At 48.2% G+C, this 10,091-nt stretch overlaps 1 protein-coding gene across 1 annotated transcript; it reads right to left on the minus strand.

The window, feature by feature from the left end:
* Positions 1–3,348: 3,348 nt before the first annotated feature.
* On the minus strand, positions 3,349–8,728 carry LOC119921445 (olfactory receptor 14K1-like). Its single transcript, XM_038741663.1, has 5 exons — positions 8,646–8,728; positions 8,247–8,450; positions 8,045–8,161; positions 3,845–3,950; positions 3,349–3,681 (listed from the first exon to the last, which is right to left on the minus strand). Exons 1-5 carry the CDS (start codon positions 8,726–8,728, stop codon positions 3,349–3,351), a joined length of 843 nt encoding a protein of 280 aa, XP_038597591.1.
* Between the last annotated feature and the right edge of the window lie 1,363 nt (positions 8,729–10,091).

The raw sequence follows: 10,091 nt of genomic DNA on the forward strand, positions 1-10,091 counted from the left end.
TGATCTACCCTCCCTCTGTCGTATTGAAAGCACATCTCCTCCTAGAAATCTTCCTTGACTAAGCCCTCATTTTCTCGTCTCCCACTCCATTCTGCCTCACCCTTGCACTTGTATTTGCACCGTTTATGATGATGATATTTGTTAAGTGCTTACTATGTGCCAAGCACTGTTCTGAGTACTGGCATAGGTACGAGGTAGTCAGGTTGTCCCACGTGGAGCTCAGTCTTACTCCCAATTTGACACATGAGATAACTGAGACACAGAGAAGTTAAGTGACTTGCCCAAAATCTCATAGCTGATATGTTGCAGAGTCGGGATTAGAACCCGCGACCTCTGACTCCCAAACCCGGGCTCTTTCCATTAAGCCACTCTGCTTTTTCACCCCACAGTCAGTCTCACAGAGCATATGTACATATCCGTAATTTCTGCATTTACATCAATTTCTGTCTCCCCCTCTACACTGTAAATGCATTGCAGGCAGGGGTCAATCAGTCAGTCGTATTTATTAAGCACTTATTGTGTGCAGAACAAATTACTAAGTGCTTGGGAAAGGCCAATAGAGCAATGTAACAAGGAAAATTCCCTGCCCTCAGTGAGCTTACAGTCTAGAGGGGGAAAGGGACATTAGTGAAAATAAATGAATTACAGATACGTGCACGAGTGCTGTGGGAAGCCATATGTATATAAGGCGTAGTCAAGGAAAACCTCTAGGAGAAGATGTGACTTTCCAGAAGAGACAGGGCCCAAGAGAGGAGAAGATCAGGCACATGTCTGTTAACCAAGGTCAAAGGAGGAGAAGATCAAGAACTGATCGGTGAATCAGGGTCCGAGACAGAAAAGGATTCGGGATGGGTCAGTGAATCAGGGTCTGAGAGAGGAAAAGATCAGGTAAAGATCCGGGAATCAGGATCTGAGAGAACAGAAAATCAGGAAATGGTCTGGGAATCAAAGTCCAAGAGAGGAGAAGATCAGAGACATGTCTGTGAATCAAAAACCGACAGAGGAGAAGAACAGTTCTCTTCAGCCTCCCAATCCCTCCTCATTGTGGGGCATCAGTGGCTGTTAGATGGGGTGGTAGCTAATTACCCCAATCTCTCGGGGAGGCGTTCTCTCATGTTCCTCCCCACGGGGAAGCCGTGATGTCATACAGCATCTTAGACCCTGACCTCCAGGGCTGTGGGTGGGACCCCTGCCCGTGACATTGGGGAGGGATAAGACTCAGTGCCCGGAGCAGATGTCCCCTCACCACCCACACCAGGGGTGCAAAGACGAATCCTGGGCTCAGCAGCCTCTCGCCTCCGGCCAAATAAACTGACTTTTCGTTCCCAGAAGCGGTTAAGGGCTGGGAATTCTTTCAATTCTATCATATTGTCCTCCACCAAGCGCTTAGTATAGTGCTTTCTCTCTGCCTATGGTAAATCCTCGATAAATACCACTGGTTGACTGATGCTTCCGGGCACCCGAATAGTAAAGGAGCAGGGGACAGCAGTTTCCTGAAAACCGAGGAGAAAGAGGGTCTGTCTGTTCTTTAGAGTTGGGGTGTGGGGAGAATCAGATGGGGCAGCTTCGGAAATGGGCGTTCTGAACTGAGTTCCAGTTTCCTAGTCTGTATTCGGTCCCTTGTGATGGGAAGGTGACCCAAAGTGAGTAGACTGGTAAATACTGTCTCCCCCTCTAGACTGTAAGCTCCTTATGGGCAGGAAACTCTGCTATACTGTACTTTCCCAGTGCTTAGTACAGTGCTCTGCACAAAGTAAGCACTCAATAAATACTATTGAATGAATGAATGGTGAGTATTCAATAAATACCACTGACTGTATTGTGATCTTTCAAGTGCTTAGTAGTAAATGCTCAATCAATACCACTGATTGATTGATTGATTGATTTGTTTGTGTCTATCAGCTATGTGGTATTATACTCTCCCAAACGCTCAGTACACTGTTCTGCACGCAGAAAGTGCTCCATAAATATGTGATTGTTTGATTAATTGATTTAGTCCCCCTCTAGACCGTAAGCTCATTGTGGGAAGGGAATGCATCTATCAACTCTGTTACATTGTTTAGATTGTACTCTTCCAAGTAAGTACTCAATAAATATAATTTATTTATTGACTGATAGGTTGATTGTCTGAAATCAGGTCCTATCACAAGATGCCTAAAGGCCTCTCGCCGGACGTTGCCAACATCTCCATGGTGATGGAATTCCTCCTGCTGGGATTCTCGGAGGTCCAGGAGCTGCAGCTCGTCCAGGCAGCGTTGTTCCTCCTGGTCTACCTGGCAGCCCTGACAGGGAATCTCCTCATCGTCAGAGTCACCGTCCTCGACTGGCACCTCCACAGCCCCATGTACCTCTTCCTCAGGAACCTGTCCCTCATCAACCTCAGCCTTATCTCCGTCAGAGTTCCCCAATTCATCCACAACTCTCTGACTGACCGTAGATCCATTTCACTCCGGGGTTGTGCTGCCCAACTCTATTGTTTTTCTTCACTGGAAAGCGCCCTGCTCACGGTGCTGTCCTACGACCGCTACACCACCATCTACCGCCCCCTGTGCTACGAGGTCATCATGGACCGACGGGCCTGTGGGAAGATGGCCGCCGCCTCGTGGCTCAGCGGGGCTCTCTTCGGTGTCGTGTACATCGTCAACATCTAGAAAACAGTCTAGAAAGTGAGACAGTCATTAATATAAATAAATGACTAAATATCAGATATGGACATACGTGCTGTGGGGCAGAAGATGGAGTGAATAAGGGGTGCAAATCCAAGTGCAAATCCAAGTTGACGCAGAAGGGAGTGGGAGAAGAGGGCTTAGTTGGGGAAGTCCTTTTGGAGTAGACATACGTACAGTATGGCTTTGAAAGTGGGGAGAGTCATTGTCTGTTGGACATGAAGAGAGATGGCGCTCCAGACCAGACGCAGGACGTAGGAGAGGGGTCGACATAGAGGTAGACGAGATGGAGGTACAATAAGTAGTCTGTCAATAGAGGAGCAAAGTGGGAGGGCTTGTTTATAGTAGGACAACAGAGTGGTGAGGTAGGAGGAGGCACAGTGATGTGGAAATGTCTATTTGACTCTTGGTAAATGGGTCTTGGCTCTGAGTTTTCTTCAGAGCCATCCCCTCACACCCAGCACATCCTTCAGGGCAGCCTGCATGACCCTCTTCCTCAGGATTGTCCTCTCATGCTCAGCCCCCTCCCCATGGCGGCCTTCATGTGTCCCTGTTCCTCAGGACTATTCCCTCACAGCCAGCCCCTTCCCCAAGGCATCCTGAATGTCCCTGCTTCTCAGAGCAATCCTCTCACCCGCAGTCTCCTCCCCATGGACGCCTTCATTTATCCCTTTCCTCAGGATCATGCTGTCACACCCAACAACCTCCTCAGAGTGGCCTTCAGGTCTCTGTTCCTCAGGCTGCAGATGAGGGGGTTCAGGTCTGGGGGTACCACAGAGTAGAACACGGAAACCACCAGGTCCAGCGCCGAGGGGGAGTCTGATACAGGCTTGAGGTAAGCCAAGGCTCCGGTCGAAAGAAAAAGCGTGATGATGGCGAGGTGGAGCACACAGGTGGAGAAGGCTTTGGCCCTAGTTTCAGTGGACGTGAACCTCAGCACGGTTGAGAAGATGAGATGTAAGAGACGGAGATGGAGACGAAGCAGATGAAACTGAAGTCGATATCCATAGCCACGCTGACATCAACGACAACGTGCATTTCCGAACAGGAGATTTACAGTAAGGAGGGGATGTCAAAGAAGAACTGCTGGATCACGTTGGTCTCACAGAAGCTTAATGTAAATGTTCTGGCTGAGTACATCGTCCTGAAAAGCCCCTCGCTGAGCTAGAAGGCGGCACCTTCTTCCCACTGGCATCTCGGTCCATGATGAGTTCGTAGTGTACGGGGTGGCAGGTGGCGGCATAGTGGTCATATGCCGCCACCTCGTCGTGAGGAGGGACAGCTCTGAAACAGCAAAGAAAACCATTAAGAAGAGCGGGGCAGCATAGCCCAAGAGGGATATTTCCCTACGGTTGGTCAGGGAGTTGTGGATGGATTTGGGAATGGTGACGGAGCTGAGACACAAATCACTGAAGGACAGGTTCCCGAGGAAGAAGTACATGAGGATGTGGAGGTGCCAGTCGAGGGCGGTGACGGCGACGATGTACTCGTCAGGGCTGCCAGGTAGACCCAGGAGGAACAGCGCAGCATGGACCAGCTGCAGCTCCCGGACCTCCGAGAATCCCAGGAGGAGGAATTCGTGGAAATGTTGGCCATGTCCGACGGGATGACTTTTGGCATCTTGTGGTAGGACCTGATTTCAGACAATCAATCAATCGATCAATCAATCAATCGTATTTATCGAGCGCTTGCTGCCTGCAGAACGCTATGCTAAGCCCTGGGGAAAGTATGCTATAAACAGTGTATCAAAATTGATAGACATATCCCCTGCCGACAGTGAGCTAACATTCTGGAGTTGGGGACAGGCATTTATAATGATGAATGATTTACAGATATGAATATAAGTGCTGTGGGGCTGGGGGATGAATAAAGATAAGAAAGTAACGTGGCTTAGTGGAAAGAGCACGCACTTTGGAGTCAGAGGTCATGGGTTCAAATCCTGACTCTATTTTTTTCAGCTGTGTGACTTTGGGTAAGTCATTGAAAATCTCTGTGCCTCAGTTACCTCATCTGTGAAATGGGGATTAAGACTGTGAACCCCCTGTGGGAGAACCTGATCACCTTGTAACCTCCACAGTGATTAGAACAGTGCTTTGCACATACTAAGTGCTTAATAAATGCAATCATTATAATAAAGATGAAAACACTCAGAGAGAAGGTTCGAGACCTAAAGCTAATTATGGGAGGGGAACATTTCTGCTAATTCTGCTGTGTGGCCTTGGAGAAGTCACTTCACTTCTCTGTGACTCAGTCACCTCATCTGTAAAATGGTGATTAAGACTGTGAGCCCCATGTCGGACAGGGACAAAGTCCAACCTGATTTGCTTGTATCTACTTTGCTTACTACAGTGCCTGGTACATAGAAAGCGCATAACAACTACCACAATGATTATTATCAATTCTGTTGTAACGTTCTCTTCAGAGCACTTGGTACAGTGCTCTGCATATTGTCAACACTCATAAAATACCACTGATTGATTGCACAATGGGGCAACATCGTGGAAGTAACCTCGTCTTGTCATTTCTGTCTTGGTTCAGGACAAATCCTTTCCCCAGTCATGATGCCCAACACTGAACTCCTTGTCTTCCCTCCCAAACCCTGCCCTCTCCCTGACTTTCCCATCTCTGTTGACGGCACTACCATCCTTCCGTCTCACAAACCCGCAACCTTGGTGTCATCCTCGACTCTGCTCTCTCGTTCACCCCTCACATCCAAGCCGTCACCAAAACCTGCTGGTCTCAGCTCCGCAACATTGCCAGGATCCGCCCTTTCCTCTCCATCCACACTGCTACCCTTCTCATTCAAGCTCTCATCCTATCCCGTCTGGACTACTGCATCAGCCTTCTCTCTGATCTCCCATCCTTGTGTCTCTCCCTACTTCAATCCATACTTCATGCTGCTGCCCGGATTGTCTTTGTCCAGAAACGCTCTGGGCATGTTACTCCCCTCCTCAAAAATCTCCAGTGGCTACCAATCAATCTGGGCATCAGGCAGAAACTCCTCACCCTGGGCTTCAAGGCTCTCCATCACCTCGCTCCCTCCTACCTCACCTCCCTTCTCTCCTTCTACAGCCCACCCCGCACCCTCCGCTCCTCTGTCGCTAATCTCCACACCATACCTCATTCTCGCCTGTCCCGCCATCGACCCCCGGCCCACGTCATCCCCCGGGCCTGGAATGCCCTCCCTCTGCCCATCCGCTAAGCTAGCTCTCTTCTTCCCTTCAAGGCCCTACTGAGAGCTCACCTCCTCCAGGAGGCCTTCCCAGACTGAGCCCCTTCCTTCCTCTCCCCCTCGGGCCCCTCTCCATCCCCCAGATCTTACCTCCTTCCCTTCCCCACAGCACCTGTATATATGTATATATGTTTGTACATATTTGTTACTCTATTTATTTATTTATTTATTTTACTTGTACATATCTCTTCTATTTATTTTATTTTGTTAGCATGTTTGGTTTTGTTCTCTGTCTCCCCCTTTTGGACTGTGAGCCCACTGTTGGGTAGGGATTGTCTCTATAGGTTGCCACCTTGTACTTCCCAAGCGCTTAGTACAGTGCTTTGCACACAGTAAGCTCTCAATAAATACGATTGATGATGACGATGATGATGATGCCCATTTCATTCTTCATTATCAGCAAAGACCAAGGCTACACGGATTCACGGCTTACTTTGTTATATATGTCCATATCCCCTCTCCTCAAAAGCCTCCAGTGGTTACACAACTCTCTCTGTATCAAACACCAACTCACATCAGCTCTTTCCCTTCTACCTGATAACTAATCTCGTGCTACAACCCCGCCCAGACACCTTGATCCTCTAATGCCAACCTATTCGCTGAACCTTGATATCATCCATCTCTCCATTGACTCCTTTCCACAACCTCCCTCTGGCCTGGAATTCCCTCCTCCTTCATAGCCAACAGATGATCAATCTCCCCTGCTTCAAAGCCTTATCAAAATCATATCTCCTCTCAGAAGCCTTCCCTGACTAACCTCTCACACCATCACTCTATTCCCACTCTCTTCTAGATCGCCTATAAACTGAGGTCCGTACCCCGTAAGCACTCTGATACTCACCACAGCCCCAGAGCATTTATATGAGATGGATGGCTTATATGCGAAAAAACGTGTTTAAGTTTATTAATAATGGTATTTCTTAAGTGCTCGCTATGTACCAAGCACCGTTCTAAAAACTGGGGTAGATACAAGGTAGAGCCATGTGGAGCTCACAGTTTAAATCCCCATTTTACAGATAAGGTAACTGACGTGAAGTGTCTTGCCCAAGGTCACACAGAGAACAAGAGGTGGAGTGAAATTAGAACCCACGTTTATTATATTTATTAATATTTATTAATGTTATTATATCCATATTCTTATTCTTTACTCCTGCCCCTATCTGTAATTAAATTTAATGTCTTTCTTCCCCTATCAGTAAATTAATGGTATTTATTAAGCACTTACCATGTGCAGATCACTGTCTGTAACACTTGGGAGAGTTTAGTACAACAAATTGATGGATATATTCCCTGCCCACAAGAAGGGTGAGACAGAGATTACTAGGTCGTAAGGACCTTTTGATCAGGAATTGGGTCTACCAACCCTAATTCTCACGTGTTCAGTGCAGTGCTCTGAGAAAAGTATGTGCACAATAAATACTATTGATTGATTGATTGATACTGTTATTATTACTATTAGTAATCTTCATATATCTATTAAGATCTAGACATGTATCTATACCTCCAGACTATAAATTCAGCCTCTAGACTGCAAGATCGTTGTGGGTACTGTATGACCTCCCAGAACTTTATTGCAGACTTTGCAGACTCTGGCGGCAAGCGTGAACAGAAGCCATTTTAGGGAAATCTGGCACAGGACCTATTTTAGAATGCATCAAGGGGTGGCCATTTTGGGAGTAGTAGCAATCAATCAATCATATTTATTAAGAGGTTACTATGTGCAAGGCAATGTACTAAGCATTTGGGAGACTACAATATAGCAGAGCTGGTAGACATGTTCCCTGTCCACAACGAGCTTACCGTCTAGAGAGGGAGACGGACATTAATCTCGACATAAAGTGCTTAAGGGGTACACAACCAATTTCAGAGTCGAAGCAGAGGGGAGAGCAGACAAGAATAATGGGTTTCAGCCACAAACTTTCCTCAAGGCGGCCTTCATGTCCCTGTTCCTCAGGCTATAGAGGAGAGATACAGGGTGGAGGGCACCACGGAACAATAGGCAGACACCAGCATGTCCAGCGTCGCAAGGGAGTCTGACACGAGTTTGAGATATGCGAAGGTTCCAGTCGAGAGAAAAACGGTGACGACGGCGAGGTGGGGCAGGCAAGTGGAGAAGGCTTTGGCCTGACTCTCGGTGGACGGGAACCTCAGCACGGCCGAGAAGATGTGGATGTAGGATATGACGATGGAGACGAAGGAGAAGAAACCAAAGGCGATACCCATGGTCATGTTGACATCAACGACAACGTGTCTTTCCGGAGATCTTCAGTAAGGAGGGGATGTTGCAGAAGAACTGCTGGATCACGTTGGACTCAGAGAAGTGTAATGTGAACGTCCCGGTTGAGTACATCACCCCGAGAAGCTCCCCGCTGAGCCAGGAGACGGCGGCCATTTTTCCACAGGCCTCTCTGTTCATGACTACGTCGTAGCGCTGGGGGTGGCAGATGGTGGGGTGGCAGATGGTGGTGTAGCCCTCATAGAATATCGCCGTGAGTACGGACAGCTCTGAATCACCAAACAGAACCACCAAAGAGACCTGGGCCATGCAGCTTCTGAAGCAGATGGATCTGTTGTTGATCAAGGAGTTGAGGATGGATTTGGGGACGGTGATGGAAATGTAGTAGAGGTCCAGGGCGGACAGGTTCCTACGGAAGAAATACATGGGTGTGTGGAGGCGCTGGTCGAGGGTGGTGACGGCGACGATGTGGTGATTCCCTGTCAGGGGCACCAGGTAGACCAGGAGGAACAGCGGGGCCTGCACCAGCTGCTGCCCCCGGATTTCCGAGAATCCTAGCAGGAGGAATTCCATCACCGTGGTGGTGTTGATCATTTTCACGGAGAATCAGTGAATTTCCCATGGAGGCACAGAAAATTGATTCTGTTATTTATAGCCTAAAAGGCAGCCTAGTAGACAACCAATCACTGGTATTTATTAAGCACTTACTGTGTGCAGAGCACTGTACTAAGCGTTTGGGAGAGTACAACAGGACAAGGTCCATAAATTCATTCCCTGCCCACAGTGAGCTTACAAAAAGTATTCTGGGGCTGAGGGTGGGGTAAATAATCAATCAATGTTGAGCGCTTCCTCTGTGCAGAGCACCGTACTAAGCTCTTGGGAGAGTACAGTAGACCAGAGTTGGTAGACTCAATCCCTGCCAGCACCTAGTTTCTAAGCTAGTCTAGTCTCTGCTTCATTGTCCTTTGACCACCTCTTGGGATCCTGGCAGCTTGGTCTCGACCGGTTTCATCTAGAGGTTAGCAGTATGGATTAGTGTAAAGAGCCCGGGTTGGGAATCAGAGGACGTGGGTTCTAATTCCGGTTCTGCCACGTATCTGCAGTGTGACCATGGGCAAGCCACTTAAATTCTCTGTACCTCAGTTACCTCATCTGTAAAATGGGGAGTAAGACTGTGAACCCCATGTGGGACACGCTGATTACCTTGTATCTACCCCCAGCGCTTAGAATAGTGCTTTGCACAAAGTAAGCACTCACGAAATACTGTAATTATTATTATGGTTTTTATTAAGTGCTTACTGTATGCAGAGCAGTGTACTAAGCGCTTAGGAGAGGACATTACAGGAAAGGTGATAACTATGTTCCCTGTCTACCTCTATCTATCTTAATCTAGCAGGAGGGTATTTTTTTAGTACAGTTCTTGGCACATTCAGTAAGCAGTCAGTAAATATGTCAGAGGACAAGAGTTCCAATTCCAGCTCTGTAATTTGTCTGCTGTGAAATTTTGGGCAAACCACTTAACTTCTCCATGCCTCAGTTACCTCATCTGTCAAATGGGGATTAAGATTGTGAGCCCTATGTCGGACACTGAACTGTGTTCAAACTGAATAGCTTGCATTTACCCTAGTGCGTAGGGCATTCATTCATTCATTCATTCATTCAATCAATCGTATTTATTGATCACTTGCTGTGTGCAGAGCACTGTACTAAGCGCTTGGGAAGTACAGGGGGACCAGGGCCAGGAGGTAGAGGGGACCCGTGGCCAGCAGGGAGAAACACCCAGTGGCCTGGAGGTAGAGGGAGGCCAGAGCCGGGAGGCTCAAAGCGACTAGGGCCAGGAAGCTGAGGGGGACTAAGGCCTGGAGGTAGAAGGGTACCAAGGCCAGGAAGCAGAGGGGTACCTGGGCCAGGAGATGGGGGACCAGGGTTGGGAGGCAAAGAGGGGCCAGGGCCGAGA

This window comes from Tachyglossus aculeatus, assembly GCF_015852505.1.
Source record: "Tachyglossus aculeatus isolate mTacAcu1 chromosome 12 unlocalized genomic scaffold, mTacAcu1.pri SUPER_6_unloc_2, whole genome shotgun sequence".
In the NCBI taxonomy this organism is placed as follows: domain Eukaryota; kingdom Metazoa; phylum Chordata; class Mammalia; order Monotremata; family Tachyglossidae; genus Tachyglossus; species Tachyglossus aculeatus.

Excerpts from the sequence above, each read along its gene's own strand:
- LOC119921445 (XM_038741663.1), bottom strand. The coding sequence starts at position 8,728 with ATGATCAACACCACCACGGTGATGGAATTCCTCCTGCTAGGATTCTCG. Across the intron at positions 8,451-8,645 it reads CAGCTGGTGCAGGCCCCGCT|AAGCTGCATGGCCCAGGTCT; the intron begins GTTCCTCCTGGT and ends CATCTGCTTCAG. Across the intron at positions 3,951-8,044 it reads ATCTTCTCGGCCGTGCTGAG|AGCTGTCCCTCCTCACGACG; the intron begins GTTCCCGTCCAC and ends TTGCTGTTTCAG.